Below are 27,099 nucleotides of genomic sequence, written 5' to 3' on the forward strand. Positions count from 1 at the left end.
CTCTGTCATTCAAACAATATTAACACACCAAATGCAAAAAATATCAAAAAATTCGATGCCTCCATATTTCAGAGCAAACAATTGAACACTTCATGGAAGTTGCTAAACGCTTCCTCAAACTCAGTTTCCTCTTTGAAATCGGGGATAAGCACCTTTGTCTCATGAGGGTGCAATCCCAATTTTCTGGCAGGTGCCCAGAGTATAGCAAGCACTCAGTAAATGGTATTTATTAAACCATCTTTATTTTTTTCTAGCCGAGATTTTCTCTGCCCTTCCTTTATTATGTAAGTCTAAGTTACAGACGACAATTGACTACAAAAGAAAGCACACAACGTACCTTATACAACGCGGATGTAGAGGCGGAGCCCACCGCAAACGCCACTCCTACGATGGAGTCCGCGTGGAAATTATCTGCATACGCCATCATGACAATGCCCGTAATTGCCATTATTGTGGCAACTATCTGTCGAATAGAATGCAAAGAAATAAGAAAACAAACGAAATAAGTAAAAAACGAAACAAAAACCTGACGACTCGATATCCCCGAGCAAGCAATTGAAGACTTCCTGAAAGCTGCTAGATGCTCCCTCAAACCCAGTTACCTCTATACACTGCTGTTCGATTGTAGAGGGTTTGTATTAACAAGAAATCGGTATACTCATGAGACATCCAGGCAGAGCGTATAAAAGCTGCTCACGTTCAAATCAAGGACTAATGATTCTAATTTAATTTTTTAGTTCAATTTTGTAGAGATTTATACTCATAATAGTGAACTACAGTTAGTAGGAAGTCAGTTCTAAGCCTTTTCACCTATACTGTATTCTTTTTCCTCAAACATTTGGCATACATTTTAATCAGCTCCTTGGATCAATGCATGTTGGTGAAGACCTCCACATAACCAGAACTTGCCTAGGGAGATTTCATATTGATGCAGCTAAGAGGTAAAACTTAGGGCAAAGTGAAAAAGAAAGTGGGTAATCTCACAGTAATTTATAAGGAGCAAGCTTGCACTGCCACTTGGAATGTTAAATGGAGGCCAGTTCTTCCTTTTGTTTTCATGTGAATTAAGCTACAGAAAGATAGTTTTATTTCATTGTACTAGAAGACGAATCACATAAAGTGAAATGTTCATACTTTGATTGCAATCACAATAGTTGACTGTAAATTCCACATGATGCTTGGTGTATTTAAAACAAGAGTTGACCCCTTTGTGAAGTGCTGATTTGCATCTGTTTCTTTAATTGTCTTCAACTGGAGCCATTCAGACGTTTCAAAGTTGCCTCACTGACTTTAAAACCAGGGTGCAACTTTGTGAGAAATTTAAACATATGTGGCAATTAATTTTGTTAAGCTTCAGTTCTGAGTATTCCCAAGTAAACCAATTCCTCTGTCGAGCTACAAAAGCTACATCAGAAGCTACGGATAGCCTTTTCGCATGGATTTCTTTGCCCCTCTGAACATTTTTGGTGAATTATTTATTACACCAAAATGTAGATCTTTAACAAGTAACTGTATGCAGTGAATGATAATGATAACACGTAATTTAGATGCTGCTAAAGCAATTCTTTTGTTAATAACCACCAAAAGCAAGGGCACAGCCGGTTTCAGAGCCAGCTCCACACTAAAGCGTCCTTTATGGAAAACAGCAGGAGAACTTGAGAACAGACACTGACATGTCAGCAGTGAAAAACTGTCTTCATAAAGTGTGATCCGGGGGGCTGCTTGATGGGAGGTGTTTCTCTTGCTGAGTGAATATCATATTCTCCGAAGCTGCCAGGCATGTGTTCTAGTTAGACTGTGCCTCAGACTGTAGGGAATAAAATTTAATATACACACCATGAGGTGTCATGGAAATTTTCTAAAGAAGAAGTAATAGATTCATAAATAAACATGGTGAGGGGGTTATCTAGACCTGGAAATTCTGTGAGGGCTATCATTTTCTTTGATTTGCGGGTTTATTGTTCAGCCAGGGATTTGCAGCAATTCTTTGGGCAGTCTGATTTCAGACAATGAAAAGGGGCATAAGACCTTTGCAATTTCTGATTTGTCTTTGTGTTTAAATAATGTCCATGGGTTAAGGTACTCAGGTGCATACATAGATCTCCCTCATGAGACTGAACTGGTAGGATAATAAATTTGAATTAATATTTGTGGGTTGTTTTTGGCGGGGGGCCAAGCATCAATTATAGTTTCTTGGTCAAATAAATACAACAGGGTTAAAAGAACAAGGTGTTAATCCTAATGATTTTTCACACAATGTGCTCTTTCATATTTTAAATTATTATAAGTTTCTCTATATAATTCTGGGTCTAGGGAATTATGAAAACAAACAGCTCATACAAACAAACAAACAAAAAAGGCAAAAAACGAAATCACTGTCTAGGAAGGGATGAATATTTAAAACTATTATCCCCAGGATCTGACCCTAGTTGGGGACTGTTTTTTTCCTGGGTCGCCCATTAGTAAAACGGTATATGCATATTATTATTATTATAAGTTTTCTCAAGATAGGCATTAGACATGGACAAAGATTACATAATTTTATAGCAATTCCAAGTTAGAACCATAATGGGCCTCTTTAAATCTCCATTACATTTTATATTCAAGTGCTTGTGGAAATATTGGCCTTGACGATGTAAATTGACATATCAATTACAGCTGTGTCTCTCTCGATTGCCTTCATGGAGAGAAGCATTTTTCACTTCAGGGGGTCAAACAACCCTGTTAGTTAAGTTCTAAAATCATGAAAATCTGAATATTTGAGATGTTAGGAAAAATTTCTCTCTCTGGTGTGAACAGTAGTTTATAGGTTAATAATTTATAGGCTTATATAGGTTTCCTGGGGAGAAAGACCCGTTAAATTATTTTCCATTTTTATCTAAATTTCACAACTATCTGATAGAACAAGTTCTCTGTGACCAAGTTTTAAGAAATTTTCAATATGCTTCTTATCCACACCATTAGAACTAAGGGGAGGGGCCTCTGCTAACCTAGGAAATGCAGGAAAATGCTGCGGGGAAGTCCCCTGTGGAGTGGTCATTTGGATGGTCCCAGGGTGGCGTGGCTTGGCTCCATCAGTTCATTACAGAGTAAGTACTATCCAGATATCCCAAGAACAAACGACGGAGCACAGAACTGATTCATGTGCATTTTCAGAATTCACCAGGCACTAAGGAAGGATCAATAGTTTGTGCTTCTTAACAGAAAAACACAAAACAACTCCACTTGGGCTCAGGACACTGGAAATGAGCCTGCAGGAGCAGTGGCTGAACTGCTGTGTCAAAGTGCCCATCCATGCACACCCACACAGCGAAACCACAGAAATGCTTCTGAGCACTTCAGTGTGCACAGGACCAGCTCCTGTGCTGAAAACGCACTGTCCCCTGGTGCCACCTGCTCCGCTTCAGAGAAACTCGGCCCTCCTCACAGCCTATTCCAGGTCCAGCCCCTTCACTAACCAGAGGTGTCTAAATAAGACAGAAATCCCACCACCACCATCACTCAAGTCTGTTTGGCCTGAGCGGGTTAGTAACCACTGTGGCCACGGAACTGACGATACCTCACCATTAACTGCCTGACCTTCCTCTTCAGGCTCAGCCCCCTCTGAGAGCCTCCCCATCAACTTTTTGGGCCAACTGGAGGGACCACGAGGCTATACAAGCCTGTTCCTGAAGCCCAAAGGCCAGAAAGGTGATGTCACTGTGCTATGGACCACCTGTGACCCTGCATGAAAGCCAGGTTTCTTTCACCTCTCAAAGAACTAGTTTGTACAGATAAAGGCTGGAGAAGTGGTTTCCGGCTAACAGTTTCCTTATATCTCCCCTACCTCCTCTTTGGGCTCAGGCCCTCAAAGATCACAAGGGTTTGGCCTTTTTCTGGATCTCCACGAAGATTTCCAGTCTCATTACACTCACTGTGTTTCTCCTTGACAAACGATTTCCAGAATATTTATTTGCATTGCAATATCAGCTCTTCTAGGGTTCAGGGCATTGAAATGAACTTTTAATTGCTTCTATTTCTATTTGTAACCCTCAACATCTTCCTTAATTTTCCCTGTGGTCAACTGTCTTTCTGAAGCGGAGTAGAGCGTGGAGGAGATCTATGGACTTACAGTGGACTCTCAAGTCTCAAGCCTACAGCAGCCTCTGAAGTGGAAGACCTTGAAGCTACACTGCCAGCAGGCTGCACTCAAGTTCAAGAATAAGGGACAGCAACTGAAAGTGGGATGCTCATTGGTGGCCTGGCCAATAAGACCTGCTCTGATGGTCATCCTCTTCTCTCAGAATATATTTAGACAGAGCCTGTTTTCAAGGAACCGTGGCTGCAGGAAACCCTAGAACATGTTCACTCATTACGTTTAAGGTTTCATAAAGAAGAAGCATCTGTTTAGCTCAGATCCAGTGAAAATGGCCAAGATTTGAAGTGAGAGAAATGTGAGAGGTGGGCAGTCCATAGCTGTCCAGACACCGTGCGTGTGTGAGCCGTGAAGGATGGTTCCCTAAACTGGTCTAACACGAGGGGTGCAGACCCTCCAGCCAAGATTCCCGCCCCCTATCTTCTACCACACACACACACACATTTATTTTTATATGCATAAAATCCATCTGAAAATTGTCCCAATGGGAGACCAAGATGAAAAGGAGGAAAAGAAATGCCAGAAGGGAAGACTGAAGAGTGTATGGGAGTGAGCAGAGTGCACCTACTGACTCCACCAGGGTGGAGGGGCTGTGGGTTCCTGGTGGACATAAGACCAGAGTCATTACAACTCAGCTTTCTTCTCCCATGTTCATAAACCAACCTCCTGCCAAGAGGGGGCTGAGAGGATGAGCCTCACGGCCCATCCTGTACTGCCTCTGCCAGGAATCTCAAGGTTTTGGGCAGAGAATTCTGCACAGCACTTGAATGAACAACCAAAGGCAAGGTGGAAACCAGAGGTTGTCTTGGATCCGATCTAAATGTGTAGCGTTGGCACCAATCAGTAGCAGCTCGGCTCCAATGTCCTGATGTAGAGCGCTCTGGAGCCCAGTTTGCATTCAGAGAAGTGTAGTTCAAGCGATGAAAGATTCTCTTCAACTGACATTCTCTGGTGGGTCCTTGGTGGGTGTAGGAAAGTCTCCAAAGGAGCCACAGTTTGGGAAGTTAACTGCATAGGGAGCAATTAGAGCTAGAAAAATGTGGGTGCCAAGCCAAAGGGACATGATTTCATCTCCTAAACCTGCTAAAAAGACTGGGGTCTGCTGAACCATTCACCACCCACCAGTTTTCTTCATATGTTCAAGGAAATTTTTTAAATGATGAAAATTTTAATTAATAATATAAAAATAAGGGAAGGACAAGATCTGAAAGAAAAAGTTTTAACTTCCTAGTCTGACATTTACTTTTTATTGGAGTGAAATAGATACCAGTGACATAGTAACAAACAAAAAAAACCCAGCCAGGGGCCCATTTTCTTTGAGGAAAAACTTAAAAAAAATTAAAGTAGTTTCTCAGCTTCTCATGAATTTAAAAACTCTAGCACCACAAGATAAGATATTGGAGATGGGAAAACACCCATTTTCAAAGCTGCGAGAACTGGGTTCTCACTAACATCTTTGCAATCGAAAAAACTGATCTTTTAACGAAGTTTCCTAATTCCCATGGAATGATCATATATTGGCTGCAAGCAACGACTCATCTTTGCTAGCACACTGAAATTTAACAGAAAATTGTTTGAAATTATTTCCGAACAGAAAACTAAATGTATAACAGATTCCCTTGTCATCTACATGTCAATCCATAGTCCAAAGAAATAAACAACTAAGAAGTTATTTATAACACAAAATCACTTTCTATGTGAACATTGATGATAATGGTCAACCAGTACTCCGGGTAAACACGTACTTACTGATATTATAACTAAGGCATCCTTCATTCTGTCGATGGTGTTATTTTGACATAAAAAATAGAAGTAGGGGAAAAAAATAGAAGTAGGGGAAGCCATATATTTCATCTCAAATGCGATCAAATGGGGTCAAGCAAACGGACCTATAATCCAAAAATGATTTGTTTCTAAACTACTGCAGCCGTAGAATCAGGCAGAAATATTCATTCCAATCCGGTGACTGCTCTACCTACTTAAAAAAGAGAGGTCCAGGTGAGGCAGCGCTCACAGGCCGTGATTGAGGTTACTCGTGGGCGGAGCCAATAAAAACCGCGTTGGTGCCCTCGGCGTTCTGTGTGCCCTCCCTCGGTTTCTCAAATGGCCTGATTCTACACGTTCTCAATACCTCTCAGGAGGACAAGAATTGCTGACTGTCCAAAGACGAAACGCTGAGTACGTTCTGGTGCTCCTCATACTCCATGGGCTGATTATTGGCATCGTTAAAATCACACCTTGACATTCTTCTGAAACATGGCATGAACTCGTTCCTAATGCTCCACGGTGAGAAGCGAAGCCTTTCCTGTCGGTTAAAAAGGAGCGTATCTGACTTCCACCAGCGTGCCCGACAGTCGTGCTTACCGTTTTGCCGTCTAAGATGTCTTTACGTGTGTACTTATAACAATTACTTACGGGCTACTTAACATTGTTCCTACAGATACTCAAGTCGTTTCCTGAGGCTACTGTAAATAATTACCACAAACTTAGTGACGAAAAGCAACAGATTTGCATTCTCTCACAGTTCTGGAAGCCAGACATTTAAATCCCGCAGAGTCACGCTCCCCACGGCCGGGCTGGGAGGGAGCGCATCCCTCGCCCCTTCCCGGTGCTGGTGCTGCCCTGGCTCTCCTGGGCTTGCAGCCACATCACTCCAGTTCCTGCCTGTGGTCTCCTTGCCTCCTCCTCTTCTGTGTGTGTCTCCTTTAAGGATACTGATTGTTGAACTTAGAGGCCACCCAGATCATCTAGAATGATGCCCTCTTCACAAGATCCTTAAATGAATTATGTCTGCAAAGACCATAAGGCCAAATAAGGCCAAATAAGGCCTTTTCAAATAAGGCCACAGTCACACATTCTTGGCATTAGGGCATAGATACCTATGGGGGGGGGTCACCATTCAACCCACTACAGATACCAATTTTAAAATGGCAATGGTTTGTAGCCTCAGGCCAGATTTCCTAACCCTATGATTTAAATATATTACATAGTTGAGGGTTTTTTCCTTAAAAGACCTCAAATAAACACTGAACGTCTTTTGATAGGGCCTCTTGCATCGGTATGTTCCATAGTTAGATGCAGTCATTCACTCCAATGCAGTTGATTTGCTCACTGGTCAATCTAATAGTCAATGTATTAATTTCCTTTTGGTAATCAGATGCCACGGAGAGGGCAGAAAAGCTTTAAATCTCCTCTGTCTTCCCCTCTTCTGACAAGGCCCCCCAAACTCTCATGGATCAACCATGGTGGAAGTAGACAGAAAAAGCATGACCTCATAAACATATGAGTTCACTTCCTATGCCCTCAAATATCTGCTGAGCCCCTACTTTGTCCCCAGAATTATTCTGATAGAGACAGAGGCAGAGCTGGATTCATGGGCAGATATGCCCAGGGCATCCCCATGGTTAGAAGGGCCCCATTCTTGGTTTCATTTTCTGCTGTTGCCATCTTGACATGATCAATAATCTTTTCCATTTCAAGTGTTTAATGAAAGCTGTATATAAAATTACATCATTCCTGCATCTTCTCAACCACTTCTTCCTTGTATTTGCCCCTTTCCTTTCCTAGTTGGAGAGATTTGGCTTTACGTTCAAGGATCTCTTTGCGGTCTTTGTCCAGCGTTAGTCTGGCGATGACCACCCTGCTGGGGCGAACACCCACGTGAACGGTTGTGCCATCAGCTTCCTCCCGCTGCGCTTGTTCAGTGAAGCTGATGCATTTCTTCCTGTAAACCTGGATGACTTCACGGATTTGCTGCCCTTTGTAATGTCTTCCCACAACCTGAACTTCATTATTCTTTCAGATGGGCGAACGTTGTACGTCTGTCACAGCTCTTTAGAAAGAGGAGAAGACATACTTTTCCTGTGAATGTCGGAAGGTGCCCTGAAATATCTTTTATGGTTCTTGCTCTGGTCAGAAGTCACAAAGGGATTGAACTTCATTTTGACCACTGGCGCCTTAGCTTTGGCTGCAAAAGGGCTATTGATAATTTTTTAATGGGAGCCCTGTGCTTTCATTTTGCGCTGGACCCCACAAATCATGTAGTTCATCCTGAATGGAGCAGTGAGCAATACAGGGAAGTTCTTGCTCTCGAGGACTTGTCAGGGTACCTGATGGTGACCAGCCAGCACCATGTAAAACACGAAGCTAAGCCCTTTGGGTGTCTAAGACAAGCTAGTGGAGCGTGTGCCTGTGTTCTAATGATGTCACGGACTGAGTCAGAGTTCCTCATCTGGTCTTCTGTCATTGCTTTCTACTCCTTGCTAATGTCAATCTTCAGTCCTGAATTTCTGAGCAGCCTCTCCCAGCACACAACCAGGATTTGCTAGTTGGCTATTTTTTTAAAAAGCTTTCAGGGTTATAATTATCATAAACCTTGAAATACAGACGTACTTAAAAGGGTAGAGAAGGCACTGGAATCATTACAACAAGAGCAACATTGGGATGGCCATCTTGGACATCTCTCTCAGAGAACAGTAATTATGGGATGCTTATCTTCTGGGAAAAGGCCATTCATTTAGACCTCCTTCTAAAGAACTACTTCCTCAACATTATCAGCAGGGGGGCATGCCAGATTACATAAATGAGATCTAACTCTCTAAATTTGCATGACTTTCAGTCTAACATAGACTGAACATACAGAAAACATAAAAAAATCCATGTTACTTCTCAAAGGAATAAACTCAGAACTGAAGTGGTTGAAGTTTAATGCAGTTCAACTAACTTGGACCCCACAGTACAAGTCGTTGCTGTTGGTTCCATTAGTCACATGGATGTACAGACACTTTTAACAGCATTGCCACATGACCAGGGACTTTAATTACTGTTTGGTTGTCTTGCCTACTTATACCAGTATTAAGTCCATCTCTGGGTAGGAGGGAACAAGAGGAAATTGTCCCAACACACGTTGATTGAAAATAATAAAGCAAAACCTCTGGCTAATTTTCCTCAGACCCTACCTCCCCAAGGACAAAAGGAGCCAATCACACCATTACTCCTAAAAAAAAAAAAGATCTTATTTTCCCCGGTTTAGTGCCTCCTGTTGAAATCAGCTGACTGCCCAATGGAAATCTCTTTATCCTTTCAGGATTTGCACAGTCATGGGCATCCTGATCTACCTTCAAATGCCACTTCGTACTCAGAACCTATAGGCACGTTCTATGGAAACTCCATGAAACAGGGCAGCTCCCGATGCCATGGGTTTATGATTAAGGGCGGCCTCACACGGTGAAATCAGGTGTGCCATTACCCTCACTCCCATGAACCTGTCTTTCAGGACGATCCACGACAGCAGGAAGACAAAGGCTTTGTTACAACAGAACAGAGCAGAGACATCTGTGGCCGTCAGCTTCCTTAAAGCCAGCAAATACAGGTAGTTAGTCAAGGTCCATAGAATAGAAAAAGGAGCAGTTCTTTTAAGAAAGAGCTTCAACGTCAGACCATCTTCCCCAAAAATCCGACTGCATTCCCTAGGAAAGAAAAAAGAGGTTAATAATAGTCAGGTACTGTTTGTGACACATCTTCTGTTGTCTGACCCCTGACCCCCATGACCAGGCAAGAGCACAAAACACTCCAGACTCATCAGTCATCTGCGGAACGTACTGAACCCAGTCCTGCTGCCTCCAGGCCGCAGAGGATTCCATGGAAAAGAATCCACCAGACACAGAGCGGGGTCCCTCCTACCTCGATGTGCTCTCCGGATTACTGGGGCAGCCATGCTGCTGCTGCTGAACATTCTCGGAGAAGCCCAGAGAAATACATAAATGTGTGGTTGCTGGAATTACTAGTTATTAAAAGAGAGAGAAAACTTTCCCAGTGGGTGAGTGCAGCAGGATCGAAATGGCTGCTACTGGGCGAACAGGCTACAGACAACCTGTAGCCTCACCCATCACATAGAGACGAGTGTGGGATTCTGCTCTTCCCAAGACCATCTACCTCTTTGTAATATATCTGCCCTATTGACGCATTTCTTTTTTCTTTAGCATTTTAAGGCAGGACAGAAAAACAAAGAAAGTAAAAATAAAAACAAAACTCAAGAGATACCTTTGTTATATATAAACCCTTGGTCATTTTGGAGAAATTATCCGGATTCATTGTGTACTAGTAATCACCTCAGTTAAATTGCTGATGTGTTTGATTTCGGACTAAATCGGTTATTTAGCCCAAGGGGCCATTTTAATCAAAATGTTCAAGCTAGTGGTACAGATCGGCAATCGTGGAAGTGATAGAGTAGCTGCTTATTTGACTGTAGACTGAAAACGGACTTGCCACTGAGAGAATTCAGCTTGATTTTCTTTACTCAGTTGTTCACGAACATTCAAGCACTCATTGGGCAACTATCAAGTGCCAGGCACTGAATTTTCAAGAGTAGTATAAATATCTTGTTCCAAGCAACAGGTTACTAATGTTTGCACATTTCTAATGAAATACATTTACATGGTTCTAGATGGTACTAGTACTAGTTTCTCTTCCAGCATTTTCTGAAGAGAAATAATTGTGCCTCAAGTATGGTAACCCAAAGTAATCTCTCGCAATGCTTGCCTCACGTGCATGGAGCAGGAGGACCTCCTGGAGAGGGGAGTGACAAAGCAGTGAGGCTCTAGGCACAGGGGCATGACCTTCAATGTCAAGTCTCATGGAAAATGTTGCTGAGAATGCTGGGAATTGCAAGCTAGAGATTCTGGGAAGGTTGAAAATGGAATTTGCACACATAGGAAATGTGTAGTGGTTTACTTCCATGCAGGAGACAACCAAAGAGGATTTTTCACAAAATAAAAACGTGGTTTCCCAAAAGTAAACTTTACCTTAAAAGGGACAAAACTGTAGTGAAGGGTCTAAATAACCCAAAGGCAATGTTTTTGTAAAGGAAACAGAAATTACACGTGCTCACCCACACAGGAAAGCAGAGGGCCTCTCTCCAACCCTGTAACCACGGGCATATTCGGGATCAGAGCCACACGTGGAACAAGCAGCTCTCCTCTTAGAACGTCTTGGGCACATGCTCTGTATTCTATGTTTTATTTTTTAATTGTATTCTTATCGTTATTTTCCATTACCATTCAGTCCCCTTATACCCCCCACCCTCAGCAGTCACCACACCATATTCTGTATTTTCAGCCAGATCAACTCCATGAGACTCTGCCAGGAAGAGATAGAGTCGAGAGTTACAGGTTGACCTTAACATCTACAACTACTAAATGCCTTTTAATTTTTAAAAATACATTTATTGATTTTAGACAGAGAACAAAGGAGAGAGAGAGAGAGAGAGAAAGATAGAGAGAAAGAGAGAGTGAGGGGAGAAAGAGAGAGGGTGACAGAGAGAAACATCAATGTGAGAAATACTATTTGGTTGCCTCCTATATGTGCTCAGACTGGGGATTGAACCTGCAACCTAGGTATGTGCCCTGACTGAGAATCAAACCCCCTGCTTTTTGGTGCACAGGACGATACTCTAACCAACTGAGCCACACTGGCCAGGGCTAAATGCCTTTTAAATATACCTTTATGGAGAACCACAACAAACCCATTTCTGATTAAAGAATTTTTTTTTTATCATTGGCCCTAGCAAGTGGTGGTTCTTCATTCCTAGAGCCCAGCATCACGCTAGTCAAGGGCTCTCAAGTGAAGAGTTTGTGTGCGTGCGAGCAAGTGTTCTGATCCCATGGGGGGGGGGGCAGTGGAGGCATATGGACAGGGAGATCCCCCACACAAAGTGCTGCTGAGGAAGGGCCCCCCGCCGCTCCTAGAAAAGACTTTTCCTCACCTGGCTCACTACCCCCTCCTGCCAGGAACTGGCTACCTTACCACTCCCCTCTCTTTCCCTTCCCCTCTCACTGCCAACCTTCTCTCCACTTGTCGCTGCTGTTTCAGGAATTAAAGTGCTCTCCACTCAAACACCAGGTTACCTGTGTAGCACCTTATGCTATTTAAGCATTAAAGTGTTAAGAAATGCAAATATTTTTTAAAAGAATAAAACTTATTGGAGAAGCAAATAACAGCGGGTCTCTCCTTGGGATGATGGGAGGCAGAATTTCTAAGCAAGCGTCACTGACAGATGGAAAAACTTGGAATGAAGCTTAGAAGTTGGGGGACATTGATAATTTAATTACAATCATCATCGTTATAGCAGCTACTAGTTATTGAACTTATTCTAGATGTCAGGTGACACTCTAAACATATTTTATCAGTGCCTGACATAGACAAATGTACCTTTGGCTCTAGTTTTATGCTCTCTACATATTCTTTTCCTGAAGATAACGCCCCTTCAAAATATAGTATATATATATATATATTTTTCTCCTTAAATTTCAAATTTACCTGAGGCGATTGAATTCCCTGGGTAGTGTATAAATGGAACGATCAAATATCAAAAACTACTTCTAAGTGCAGAATTGTTGCCATCTAGATTTGATACTTTATTAAAAATTCTTCTGCTGTTGTGATAAGAAAAACATTAGAAATGCTTTCATACCATTTAAGAGAAAAGAGGAAACTAGTCAGAAGGTTTGGCGCTATGGGACAAATTCTGTTTCTAGTCTTACATATTAACTTTATTTTCCCTCTCTGCCGCCCTGAGAGCTTGGGGGCGTGTCTTCTTGGCAGACGGTGTTGATGAGTCTATAGGGAAAAAAGGTCGAGGATCTCAGAATTTTCCAAGTGTGTTTAGCTCTCATACGGAGGAGGCCCTGGACAATATTCCCTTCAAAGGTAGTGTTTCCTGCTTGACAATAAGAGCTCTTTGGTTTGGTTTCAGAAGTGATCAGCTTCACTCTACCTCCATGAACAGGTGGACGTGTCTTGTCCAATCACAGATTTTGCTAAATCCAGAGTTAGTCTGACATGACAGTTGTGGTGAAGATGAAGCTGTTGCTAGAATGTTTCTGTCAGCAGCAGCCTCTAGTAAATGCGTTATCTTCAACGCAACGGGCTTGGCTTACCCTGAGATGTCCTGAGTTACCACTACCCATACTGAACGTTTGTTCTTGTATCAGCACATGTGTCTAAACCACAGGAACACACACCTGCTGTGGGTACACGCAGATATTTTCAAACAGGAATTTTAGCCTGATAATCACATCCTCTGTGATCGTTTATTAAATGTCATTATTTAAAAAGAACTTATGACTCAAGATCCTGTCTATTTTGAATGGCCATCAAATACAAAGCATTTTTAACAATCACAAACAGGTGTAAGGCTTTTTATTTCCCCCAAACCAGAACGTATTTATTTTTAAGTCATTTTTTTATCTTGAACTATAATTGCCTTTTCATGGACACACATGGAAAATGAGCTCACGGTGCGACTTTATCACTCCCAGGAACTTCCAAGCGGGTGATAGACAACAGGTTGAAGATAAACTCTTTACAATTTGTTAAGTTTTTAAGAACAGTCTTATAATGTGCCAATTATAATAGTCATTCATTTTTTTATTTGGGACAGGGACAAGATATAAAGGTCATTTGGGATCCCACAGGACAAATTGTCATTCTACCGAGGAGCAATGAGCTAGTGTAGAGAACTGTCCCTCTCCCACTGCCATCCGCGGGGGTCCTGACTACTGTTTTTCCTTGGTCATCAGAGTGACTTCCTCGGTTATCTTGGAAGTTACTCCTTAGCTCTGGGCTTTTCCTTTCTGAGAAGCAGTCTGTTAGCAAAGGAACTTAGATCCCAAAGCTGCTTTCCTTCCTGGAGAGCTGCGCGGTGCTGGGTGACACTGCCCCCCCACCGCGCCCCCCGCCCCCAGCTCTCTGAGCTCTCCAAAGTGCAGCTGCAAAAGCCAGGTTTAGCACAGACCAACCACTAGGACCTTGATACTATCAAGTTCGCGGCTTGCAAACCAACAGACAAGTCTCCACGTGCTCCTAGAAAGCAAAGAACAGCATCTTTCAAAGTATTCCAGGGTCAAACTTTCCTTTGCGGGGAATCAGGTCATTCCATCTGCTTGGACACCACTGTGTCCAGAACATTGAGCAAATGTTTTTCTAACAATTAATCTTATTAATACGGTTTTTTTTCCTCCCGGGGCTAGAAACACTGGGTATTTTGTTTTGTTTTGTTTTGTTTTGTTTTATTTTTTTAGGTTATGTGAATTTTCTTTTTCTTTTTAAAAATATATTTTATTGATTATGTTATTACAGTTTTTCCTATGTTCCCCTCTTTGCTCCCTTCCACCTGGTACATTCCTTCCTTCCAGCAATCTCCCCCTGTCCCTTAGTTCATGTAGATGGATCATGCATATGAGTTCATTGGCTTCTCCATTTCCTATACTTAACATCCCTCTGTCTATTTTATACCTATCAATTTATGCTTCTTAATTCCTGAAACTTTTCCCCCATTCTCCCCCTTACCCCTCCTCACAGATCACCCTCCAAATGATCTCTGTATCTCTGATTCTGTTCCTGTATGGTTGTTTGCTTAGTTTGTTTGTGTTTTTTAATTCAGTTGTTGATAGTTGTGAATTTGTTGCCATTTTAATGTTCATAGTTTTGACTTTCTTTTTCTTAGATAAGTTCCATAAGATAAATGTTAAATGTCTTTAACATTTCTTGTGATAATGGCTTGGTGATGATGAAGTCCTTTAGCTTTGTCTTGTCTGAGAAGCACTCTTTCTGCCCTTCCATTCTAAATGATTGCTTTGCTGGATAGAGTAATCTAGGTTGTAGGTCTTTGCTTTTCATCACTTTGAATACTTTTGCCAGTCCCATCTTGCCTGCAAAGTTTCTTTTGAGAAATCAGCTCACAGTCTTATGTGAAGTCCTTTGTAGGTAACTCTCTGCTTTTCTCTTGCTGCTTTTAAGATTCTCTCTATATCTTTGACCTTTGGTATTTTAATTATGATGTGTCTTGGTATGGTCCTCTTTGGGTACAACTTCTTTGGGATTCTCTGTACTTTCTGGACTTGTATGTTTATTCCTTTCTCCAAATTAGGGAAGTTTTCTTTCATTATTTTTTCCTCTTCTTCTTCTCCTTCTGGCATCCCTATGATTTGGATGTTGGTTCATTTGGACATGTCCTGGAGGTATTTTATACTATCCTCATTTGGGGGGATTATTTTTTCTTCTTGCTATTCTGTTTGAATGCTTATTTCTTCCTTATGTTCCAAATCATTTATTTGAATCCTGGTTTCATCCCATCCACTGGTATTTCCTTGTAGATTTTTCTTTATTTCATTTAGTGTAGCCTTCATTTCTTCCTGGTCTTTTTTTAGACTGTTGCCATACTCAGTGAGTTCTTTGAGCATCCTGATCACCAGTGTTTTGAACTCTGTATCTGATAGGTTGGTTAGCTCTGTTTCTATTTAGTTCTCTTTCTGGAGTTTTGTTCTGTTATTTCATTTGCTCCATATTTCTTTGTCTACTCAATTTGACAGCCTCCCTGTGTTTGTTTCTGTGCATTAGGTACAGATGCTTTGACTCCCTGTCTTAGTAGTATGGTCTGCTGTAGAAAAGGCACCTGTCTGGATGAATGTGGCTTCTTTAAATCCTTGGTTGTTGGACTTCCATACAGCTTGACTTTTCTGACAGTTTTATTTGTTTTGAGGTGTGGTTGTAATTCTTTCTGTGGTTGTGGGAGGAGGCAAAGTCTATTTACCTACACCTCCATTTTGACTGGAAGTCTGGGTGTTCTTTTAAAATATGACTTTCAGAGATAAGCAGGTCTGGATAGAAATTGGGGGTCATTATTTATAAGTATGTGACCTTGAACAAGTCACTTAAGCTTCCTAAATCTTTTCTAAATATGCTAAAATAGGGATAACAACACCACTGTAAAAGGTGGGTGTCACACCAGTAACAATTAAATAAGGTAAGGTACATAAAAGCACCAGTACAGACACTCAATGCTTCTTTTTATGGAGAAAATATTCTGTTTCCTAGTATTCATTCCTGACCTTAAATCCTGTCTCTCCACACTCATATACCAAAGAGATGAAAATATACACATTTATATGCAGTTATTTTAGAACATCTCCTATTGGCTATTTAATACAAAACCTACCTGAATTTTTTCATTGGTGGTTGCTTTTCTTGAGCAGTGGCCAGATGACCAGAATAATAGACTGGGAAAAACATAATGTTCCAGTTTGTTGAAAACCAAGTCATGAAAAATGGACAGTAGAAGTTTTTATAAGTAATTTTTACAATCTGTGTGGTTCCAACCCAAGATGATGACACTGACAAGATGATCAAGAGTCCCCAGACAGCCTTCAGAACCATGGACGTGCAGGACAGGCAGCGAGCCTTGATTCTGTTTTCTTGGCTGCTGTTCTCAGGATGAGTCTGTGTTCCATCATCCCCTGAAAACAGGACAGGAATACAAATGTGTAAGAATCGAGTTATGAAACAGCAATCAAAGAAGCAGGCAGCAGAAACACCAGTGGTTTTCTTTTCTACCATCATTTCAAGACTGATAATTTTCTCTAGAATCTCTAGTCTGCAAGGTACAATATGAACCTCATCTTCCATCCAGGTCATGACAATGTTCATGAACTTAGTGGATGCTGCACTGTTCCCCAGCATACCCTACTGACTTCCTTATAAGAGCATTGCTCATTTCAAGGCCAAAAGACTTTGGCCTTGTCCACATGACCTGCTTTGTCTAATCAGACATGAGCAGATGAAAGTATGCCACCTCCCAGAAGAGCTTTAAGAGGTACCACAAGATCCCACCAGCTCTCTTGTGCTTTTTTCCCTCCACCATAACAGTAAATCCCAAATAGTTGCTGCTCTTGTGGTCAGTGTGGGAGAACAAGCAGAACCTAGCCAAAGCAGCCTTGTGTCACTGACAGGAAAAGTAAGTGGGAAAATAAGTATTTGTTTAAAATAGATTCCACTGATCTTTTTTAACTGCAGCAAGGATGACTATTAAACTGGAAAACAATTTGTCCCAAGAAAAGAAAAGGTCCTGACTATACAAAGTCATTTCCTACCTCAAGACAAATTATTATTTAATGTAGTTCTGGGAGCACAGTGAGTTCTATTTTGTATTTTTACATTTAGTAAAAATATTTAGTAGCATATTTTTTCACATTAAAATAGTCAGAACTCCCTGAAAGTGACAATCAAAAAGACCTTCTCCTGTGATAGGGAAAACAAGTTCAACACAATGAATGTATGTCAGGAAGTTAAATGGGAGAAGTTCCTATGCTGAGATCTTAGGTGGTAGAATCCTGAGGGGAGGGAGGCAGAATTTATCTGCAAGATTCTCTTGTGTCTTGTGTCCACAGATTGCAAGTTGTAGTAATGGGTTTCTCACTTTACCACTCTAGAACCTGCTGGCTCTCCTGCTGAATATGTTCCTGCAGCTTAATAAGCCAGGAGTGACTGCCCCACTGGGATAAAAACTTTCACCCAGCATAGGCTATCTGATATAATTATTTGGGGGTGGGTAGCAAGCCTTAAAAGGGAACTCTTCACTAGAGGGATATAAACCACCGAAAGATGAACACAGCCATTACTCCATGAGTTCCAAGACTTACACACAGTACTAAATTCTCTGGCCTAGGCTTCCAGGTGAAAACTGGTATTCTTTTACTCATTTACTCAATCAAATCTTGTGGAGACTACCAAGAACTAGTTGGTTAGTTGGGTCTCAGGTGTTTAAAGATGAAAGACTTGAGTTCATGGCCTAGTGGAAAGCCAGAAAACACACCCAAGACAGTGTGGTAAGGGCCAACTATGGCAGATACATGACCATCTGGACGCAGAGGAGAAGCACTTGTTACAGAGTGGTGTGGGCAATGATCAGGAGAAACTTCCATGGTGCAGTGACATTGAGATGCATCTAGAAGTATGAGTTAGCCAGCTCCCTTAACTATGTGCAGTCAACACCTGCTCCTGAAAACAGTTCTGCTCTCGATAAGTTCGGTGATCATGTGGCTTGTGCAGAGAGTAGAGGGGAAAAACTTAAGACGAGCAAGAGGTAGAATAAGAGACTCTTGTATTAGGAGGCTGGGAAGGGAACACAAACTTACCCAAATAAGTAGGTGTTATCATTCCCATTTTATAGATGAAACAACTGAGACATGGTTTAAGGTTATCTAAGGCTGAATAGAAGTCAGTGTGACCTCAGGGTCCAAGCTTTCTATTCTGAATATTCATTCTGCCTAGGATTTGGGTTTGAGCACTCTGTTCAAACACTGGAAGTTTTAGAAATGGTTTGGAGAAAAAGTTCTGTTTCCCCGTCGTGAATGATTGTCTTGCGTTAAGAGAAGTGACACTTACGAGACTGCACTTCAAATCACAGTATTCTCAGGGACTTTCTCGTGAAGTAGAAATGATTCTACCAAGATTCTAAGTATCCCTTTGGGCTGACTCCTGCCTTTATTGTCACCTGCTTTGAAGATTGCTTCTATACCACCAGCACAGCACAAACAGTACTTCCACTGACATCAAAAGTCACTGAAGTCCTCCAGTAGTTTTGGCCCATTCTCTTTCTGCTAACTAGATTTAATTGTTACCAATTCTCTAATTTTACCATCTATAGGTACCCTAGAAAGACTATCTCCAGAACTCATTTATTTTTCTATTTTAAACATAACTTTTAGATAGTCCTGCTTAGATATATAGTTTTGTAAATATGTTTCATTAAGATCAACTTGCCAGGAACTCCATTCATTTTTATAAATTGCAATTGAAGCAATACAAATCAATAGTACAGGCAATTGGAATCTGGGAAGAGCAGGTAAATCCTGCCTTGCCATTGGATGGCCCTGAGTACCTGTTTAATTCTAGCCTAGTTTCTTTATCTGTTGAACAGTGATAATATCTGTATCATGGAGTTCATTCTGAGGTTAATTTCCATAACATTCATGGAAGCCAAGTGAGCTTCTCTTCAGATTCTTCTTTAATCTTTTTTCTCTGGTGCCCTGGAATATCCCCAAGTACTTTCTGCACACCACAGAAAGAGTAAGTTGTGTCCCACGTGATCTTTAACGGTAGAGTCTTTGAAATGTGTTATCTGTGTATGATAGATAGCGCGAGTCTTTATTAAGTAGCACATTTAATTAACCGGTATATTCTGCTCTGCAGGTAACTGGGATAATAAGAACACGAGGTCTGTCTAGAAGGTATCCAACCATGTAATATGCAAAAGAGACATTTATTGAAGAGGATACAAGATACAAGAAACACTGTACATAAGACAGTGATGCCTCAGTCCCCTTCAAAGTAGGCACCTTGGGACCTCATACAGTTCTCCCAATCACCATTAGCTGCCTTATTATATTTTCCTGAATCTTATCAATGGTCTGAAATCTCTTCCCTTTCAAAGGTGATCTTTAGTTTTGGGAAAAGCCAGAAGTCACAGGACACCAAATCTGGGCTGTAGGGGAGTGGAGTCACCTGGGTGATTTGCCAAAAAGCTGCACAAGATGTGATACATGGGCGGGCACATTGTTGTGATAAAGCTGCCAACTACTAGTTGCCCATAGCTGTGTCCTTCTGAATTATCCAAATAGTTTCGATGGAGGATGTTCAAGCTTAAAGCAAAATTTGATGCAGATTCATTGCTCTACTTGCTCAGTCATTTTGAATGTGATGGCTACACAGCACACATGCTCACTCAGTGGCATCTAGCTGCCCCCACTGACTAGTACAGTGAAGCCATCACTGTGCATGCACGCACATTCCAGTCCTCTCTCCTTGGCTGCCAGGTTACACCAATGTTGTGCAAAATATTCTCATTATATTAACAATGGCTAGACTTTTCCCAGACAGACCTGGTATTACTGCAATTTATTAAAGCCAGTTAAAAGCTTCTGAAGAGTTAAGGTATTTTCTTCACTTTTTAAAGGAGTTTTAGTCTTTAGATTTATATCATTTAAAAATACTGTCACTTTTTGAAAATTATCTTTCCCCGTATTAAAAAAATCCTCTTCTCAAATCAGTAGGACCCTAGAAAGAGCCTTTCAGGTCTCCTTTATACATTTGTTTGCCCCATCCCTACCTGTGTTCCCCAAATGCTCAGTTCTCTTCTCTTGTTTTTAAAGCCAGTTTTCTCAAAGTTCTGGTTTTGTTTTTTTTACTACCCTGTTATTTTGCATGGAATATTTTGCCATTGTTACTGTTTTTAAGGATGCAGAACATTTCAATGTGTTGCTTGCCAAGCTGAGGGAACGAATGGAGAAGGAGAGACTGAAAATGCCGGTGGAAGAGATGGAGAGGGGTGATCCCGGACACGGGAAAAGGAGTTAACATCAGAATGGTAAAGAGCACACAAGTCAAAGGTGGTCTCACAGTGGTGGTGACAAGTAACAAGAGAACATTTTGAGGCAGAGAGGAAGGCGTCTATTAGCATATAACTCTTTTGCTCTTTGGGGGAAGGTAGAGTGTGGTGAGGTGATGAGGAAGTATGGACTCGGGGCCTGAGGGCATCCCCTGGGGATGGCAAAGAGTATCAAAAAATAACAGCATTGGGCAGCAGCCTAGTGGAGACAGCTGCAATAAAAATGTAAATTTGTTGGGAAACTCGTGGATATAGTTATAAGATCTATCTAGCAATTCCAGTAACCCAGGTAACCCAGGAGTTGGCAGGCAGGTGAGAGGAAGGGCTTGACTAACCAGTAAATGCTGACTAGGGAGGCAAGTAAAGCATCCCAAAGGAGGTGGAATGTTGCAAAAACTACAAGGGCTCCAAGGACTGGCAGTCCTGAAGAGAACACAAGCAGAGCCTGTGACTTCATGGGTGTTTCTGTTCCTTGCAGAACAGGCACACTGCACTATTGCTGAACCCCAGGGCTGAGATGAAAGATGCTGGCTTTTGACACCTTGAAGCTGAGAAAACTAGTTACCCTGTAAATGTCATTAGATGTCATTATTTAACCATGTGTTGGTTAAGCTCTTCAACAACAGGTTTTGTATTCAGTTTCTCTGCTACACTGTACACCCCCAAGAGACTGCACAAACCATGCTCCTTGACTTATGATGGGGTTACGTCCAAATGAACCCATTGTAACTAGGACATACTGTAAGTCTAGAAGGCACTTCACACGACACTGTAGAGAATTGGTTGTTTACCCTTGTGATAGAATGGCTGACTGGGAGCTGTGGTCACTGCTGCTGTCTGGCACCATGGAAGACTATCATACCACATATCACTAGCTCAGAAAAGATCAAAGTTCAAAATTTGAAATACAATGTCTACTGAATGCGTATCACTTTCACACTATTGTAAAGTCAAAAAATCCTAAATCAAATCATCGTAAGTCAGGGACTGCCTTTATCTATACAGTTCCCTTCTTCCTTCTCCTACTTGAGAAACCTTCTCCTCACCCAGTCCTAAGCATGCACATAATGTCTCTGTGTTCTGTGACAATGGCGAGATCTTTCATGGCTGGTTAGAAGGTTACGTGGATGTACTGCTATTTAAGAGGAGGTCACCAGCCTACCTGCTCTGCTCTGCCTCTCGATCCTGTGTCCACAAACTCCAGAGGATCCTCGGCTCTGAAGTTCAAGAATAGGAGCAGAAGAATCTTCGGTGACAGACAGAGGGGATAACTGTCTACTGATGCCACTGTGTGAACTGGGGCAGTTGGCTCCTGGTTTACATCGAGTGACAGACGACCTGGAGGTACCTGGGAAGAAAGAGTTCGCAGCAGTTTGAGTACTTCCTGGAGGAAAATACTGAAAACAGATCTTAAACGCCTTGGCAGGAAAATATGTGGCAGCCGTAATCACGGACCATATGGGGTATTCACTGAGCTCATTTCTAATTTTATAGGGGCTCCTAAAAAATGCTGTGTTGGCAAGGTCTGCCTCCCTAAGATAAAGAGTCTTTTTAGATAAATCCACTAACTAGAAATGAACATTAGAATATGGTGTTTGGGTTGATACATCTGTTCTGAATTAGAACCGTTAACACTGTCTAATTTGTCTCTCATTGAGACAAATCTCAAGGAAAGCAAACTGTTATGCTATGTTTGCTTTCTCATTGAATTCCTAAATGGTAAGGCTGCCAACGATGTCTCCAATCAAATCCACGATGCATTTTTCATCAGATTGATCACTAAAATTCAACTTCGTGTGTCTCCTCAGTGACCTCTGGCCTCTATCCACTGTTATAGACAGAAATTCAGCCTTCAGGATCCTCCAGTGGCTAAGCCCCTTCCTATCCCAATAAATTTTCCAAGAATCCCCAACCCAGGGTGGCTTCTGGGCCTGCCACCAGCGCAGTCACATAGAGCGCTGTGTTAGAAGGACCCCGCCACCACACACACCCGAGGGTAAGTGTTGTGTGGGTGCCACCTGGAAATTCTCAGTGCTTTTATCTTTTAAACTGTTTTATTTTATTTTACATTATTTTATTTTATTTTATTTTATTTTATTTATTTATTTTGGTAAGTGACTTCTGATGCCATAACAGAGCATAAAGGGGGCTTGGTGCTTCAGTTCATGCATAGTCTCGTCTCCCTACCTCCTGGGTGGGATTTCATCTTTGTTCCTGCTTAGCCAGGACAAAGGGTCCTTACAGGGTCCTGGGTGCTGGCATGCAGAGTGTTGGTGTCTCAGGGTGGGGCCACAGTGTCTGCACGGTCGGAACTCACCCAGTAAGTATTCCCATGTCCAAATGAGCAGACATTAAATAGTGAGAAAAATGCCATGATATGGAGTCACAGAGATAGACACACTCATGCGCACACGCACAAAGAGAGAGAGAGCGCATGTAAGAAAGGAAAAAGCCATTTCCCCCCCTGCTTTTTGACCAAGGAGCCCTACATTCTCATTTTTGCCAGCTCCTACCCCAACCCGAATACCCCATTTCAAAGAAGCTGGTTTTGGCTGTGTTCTGACACTTTACTCTCAGTGCTGGAAGTGTTTAAGCTTTTGATGGGCTGTTCCTTTATCTGAAACACTCCAAAACTAGCCAAATCCTTAAATCCTTACTCAAGTTCTGAGTGGCTCATGCAGTCTTCACTATTATTAGATCTCATACATCTGTACTTTCTTTGCACTTGTACGGTCTGAGCTCAGTCGACAGCAGCCTGGCACTAGCTGCCCCAATACTTCATTTTCTCATGTGTGAATGCAAAAGCCACCTGACGTCAGAGACTGTTCTTCTCTATCTTTTTTGTTAAATAAACTTTTAAGTTTGGAATAGTTTTATGTTTACAGAAAAGTTGAAAAGATAATTCAGAGAGTTCTCATGTGCTCTTCATCCATTTCCCTTCAGTGTTAATATTTTACACACACTTGATGCACTTATCCAAATCAGGATATTAGCATTGGCAATTACTATTAATGACACTTCAATCTTCATTTGAATTACATTAGTTGTATCACTAGTGACTTTCTTGGATTCCAAGATCCCATCCAGGGTACATTACATGTAGTCTTCATGTCGCCTTAGCCGCCTATGGTCCTCGACAGCGTTCAGTCTTTCCTGGTTCCTCATGACCTTGACAGTTTTGAGAAGTGCTGCTGAAGTGTTTTGTAGGCTGTCCCTCAGATTGGGGTTTGTCAGATGCTTTCTCCTCATGTTTATATTGGGGCTATGTGTTCTGGGGAAGAGCATCACAGAGGGGAAGTGTCCTTATCACAGGATATCAGTCCTTTTATGCTACCAATATGACTTATTACTGATGAAGTTTACCTTGATCACCTGGCCAAAGTAGTATTGGCCCAAATTTCTCCACTGCCTTTCTCCCCTTCCCATACTTTGTTCTTTGAAAGCAAGTCACAGAGTCCAGCCCACACTCTGGGGTGCAGAACGAGGATGTGTTAAGCTTTACCTTCTGGAAAGAGTGTCTGTGTATATTATTTGGAATTCTTCTGAAAAGATTTGTCTTTCATCCTCCCTTTATTTATTCAATCATTTATCTATATGAGTATGGACTGATGCATGTTTTTGTATGCTTTGAATTATGATCAAACCTGGTTTATTTATTCTTTCACTCAAATTATTTCATCTTTCACCACTGGGAGCCTGACTTCTGAGTTCCTTTGACATGTTCCCATTCTTTTGTTTGGGAGTCTTCCTTCCTTTTGGGCCTTATAAGCAGTCTGGGCTCATCTTTTATTAACTCTGCTCCACTCCTAGAATCAGTCACCTCTTCAAGGGTCCCGAGTTCCTTTCAGTGGAGAAGTTTCATTTAGAAACCAAGGTATGGCTGTGTGATTATTGGGAGTGGAATACACCAGAATGTAGGTCTTCTCAGTTGTCAGAGCTAGGAAATAAGTGTGTATGTATCAACCCCTGTATACACATATATCCATAATTCTTCTTGTTACCTACATATTATACACTTTTAAAGTTATCTCTAAGAACCAGGCAAAATGTTCTATATACAGTATGACCTCAAAAATGCCCGTTGAGGAGCAACTGGGATGATCAGAAGTAAAGTATCAGAATCAACTTAGACACTGATGGGCATCAGCTCCCAGGTTGGTGGGAGACCACTCTAACTGCTGTCTAGAGCATTTGTGTTTGTTCTTCATTGTCGTTAGGAGTGTCTTTAGTGTTGCTGATGCGAGGTGGAGAACAGAGGCTATCATTTCCTCTGGGCTATGGAGGCTATGTCTTGTTGGGGTGCTTCTGTGATGGCAGGAAAAAGGTAGGAACTGCCAAATAGAAGACCAAATCTTGGAATAACAATAATATATCGGTTTTAACTTGGCTTAGAATACATCGTGTTATGTACTATGTGAGTAATCACTTGAAGCAATCAAGTCAGAACCTCGAGAAGCAGTGATGTCAAGAAAACAGCATCTCCACCAAGAAACTAGCAGAACAGCACTGTAACTTCGATGCAAATGTTAGTTCCACAGCCCAGGCCTCTCCATCTATGACAAAAGTGTGTCTTGCTTTCTTTTCTTTTTCTCTGTTTTCTGGTTCTCAATATTTGGGGGGGAAAGTAGAGGTATGTAAAAATGGAGTTAGCTGTACTATCAGCAGAGTCAGGTTGATGAAAATTTATTCTTTACTTTTGGAATTAAGGAAGTAAAAAATGTATAGCTACTCAAAAGTCAACAGAATTACAGATTACTATGGTTAAATTAATGCAATGTTAATATGGTTATTATCAAACTGTCATAGTACATAAGATTATCATTTTAAATATCCAAGATGTTTACTGTACTTTTTATGACTAGGTTTCTAATCGAATATTTCAAATGCAATGGAAGAGGCTGTCTGGAAGTCAGTGAGCCCTCATTTATTAGTGCTCTTCAAGAGGGACTAACACTCAGATACTTTGAATCATTTTTTACTTATCTTTCAAGTATATTTTATAATTTATTTTTGTACAAATTGTGCCTTCTCCTGTATTCTCAGGTTAACATCAGGTTTCATTGTGTGATCATTTGGCAACTGTGAGTGGAAAGGTAAAAGCCCCAAAATAGGTTGGATGGCAAGTTGAAATGGAGTCGAGATAACCCATTGGCCATTGTTACTTAAAAGTTGATAAATTATGTGTAGCTGGCAAGTACTGGATTTGTAAGCCAAACTAGCAATTTCTCTTGCTTCTTCATTTTCACTGACATGTTATGTCCTGGCTTCTGTACCTTCTTATGCAATATAGCTCAAAGCCTATTGCCTGCTGCCAGCTACTTCCCAATGGTTCATTTGTGGAAAGACCTAAAAGCAGTTGAGCCACTGGAGGTATTTAAATCATTGTCCTGAAAAGGCAATTTTGAAATTTCAGAGCCAAGCCCAGAGGCATGTTCAGGGATTGGACCATGAAACAGTCATCTTCAATCCTGTTAATGAAGACACTGCCCCATGCTGTATGGCTTTGTACCACTCAATTAGTATAAAGCCAGTCCTAACAAAAAAATAAATATTCAGAATGTAACCTGGGATGCAGTCAAGGATTATAAATAGACTGTATCGATTTTTCTATGCCCAGGTGAATGCCAGGGCATAGAAAAATCAGACTTTAACAGGTATTGAGAGTAAGCTATCTTAGGAGTGATGGGTTGGAAGTCTCTCGTTTGTCATATCAGATGTTCCTCCTGCTTCAAGAAGAAAAAAAGACATTCTTGCTCGGGCAACCCTTCTACTCATCAAATATACATTCTGGATGTGTATTCTAAAGAACAGGTCAGAGTCAAATAAATGATCATCCTTACTACTTGTTTGTTTAGATCATTTGTGGCCCTCAGTCTCCTTCCAGGACCAAGCTTCGTTTCCTCATGCTGCCCAGGGACGACCCCCTCCATCAACGGCAGCCCTAATCCCACCAATGTTTTCTCACGTCTAAACTTGTTTTCCTGTGCCAGCTACTCTCATCTTGCCCATGCCCAGTCTCTGTCTACTGAGCCTGTTACACCTGCCATTGTCTGTAGAATTAAATTATGGGTTAAGCTTGATGACTTCTGCTAAACGTTCATAGAACTCTGAAATGGATTTCTAAGTATATTTCAGGTATACTTAGAGAAAGTGCCTAAGGAAGACTTTGGAATCTATTTGGTTTATCCTATAGATGAATCAGCAGAAATATCACAAAATTGCCTAAATTTTTTTATGGTAATCTTGATTTTAAATAATTTCCCAGATAATAGAAAGTGGTGTGTGTGTGTGTGGGGGGGGGGGTTGTTGCAAAAGAATTTTTTTAAAAAAAATGTCTAAGCCCAACTAACAACTCCCATGATGTTTTTAATGTGGATACCTTGATCATCTGTCCTATTTTTAATGGCCAGCATCAAATTCCCTTCCCATTTCAGGAAACAGTGCCCCATATCCCACAATGGAAAGTTAAAAAAAAAAAGCCAAAGAATTCTCCCTGCCCCTGGCAATGGGGTGCAGGCATGACTGGGTTTTAGCCAATCAGACCCTCCTATCCAGAACTTGGAATCTCAAGGAAGACAGATTGGTGCTATTTCGTGAGCAGCAGGGTATCAGGTAGTGATGGTGATCATAGCATCCTGGCGGATTGTCCCAGCTGCTCAACTGTGGTGCCCTGTCAGACCTCACACGTTCTTCAAGGCTCTGTGAGTCTCCCCTTCTAGATCTGCTCAGTAAATCTCCCTGT

At 41.4% G+C, this 27,099-nt stretch overlaps 1 protein-coding gene and 1 pseudogene across 1 annotated transcript in view; both read right to left on the reverse strand.

Moving 5' to 3' along the window:
- The window catches only part of SLC35F4 (solute carrier family 35 member F4), a 158,171-nt gene that overhangs the window by 6,870 nt on the left and 124,202 nt on the right, over positions 1 to 27,099 (reverse strand). The window contains exons 2-5 of the mRNA XM_037054389.1: positions 21,520 to 21,705; positions 16,131 to 16,428; positions 9,384 to 9,603; positions 338 to 463 (exon numbers count right to left, since the gene is read on the reverse strand). Of these exons, the coding sequence (XP_036910284.1) occupies positions 338 to 463; positions 9,384 to 9,603; positions 16,131 to 16,428; positions 21,520 to 21,705 (830 nt within the window). The remainder of the gene's footprint in view (positions 1 to 337; positions 464 to 9,383; positions 9,604 to 16,130; positions 16,429 to 21,519; positions 21,706 to 27,099) is intronic.
- Positions 7,646 to 8,097, reverse strand: LOC118992444 (60S ribosomal protein L26-like; annotated as a pseudogene).

This window comes from Sturnira hondurensis, unplaced genomic scaffold (genome assembly GCF_014824575.4).
Source record: "Sturnira hondurensis isolate 20B ecotype Veracruz unplaced genomic scaffold, ASM1482457v3 Scaffold0008196, whole genome shotgun sequence".
NCBI classification, from domain to species: domain Eukaryota; kingdom Metazoa; phylum Chordata; class Mammalia; order Chiroptera; family Phyllostomidae; genus Sturnira; species Sturnira hondurensis.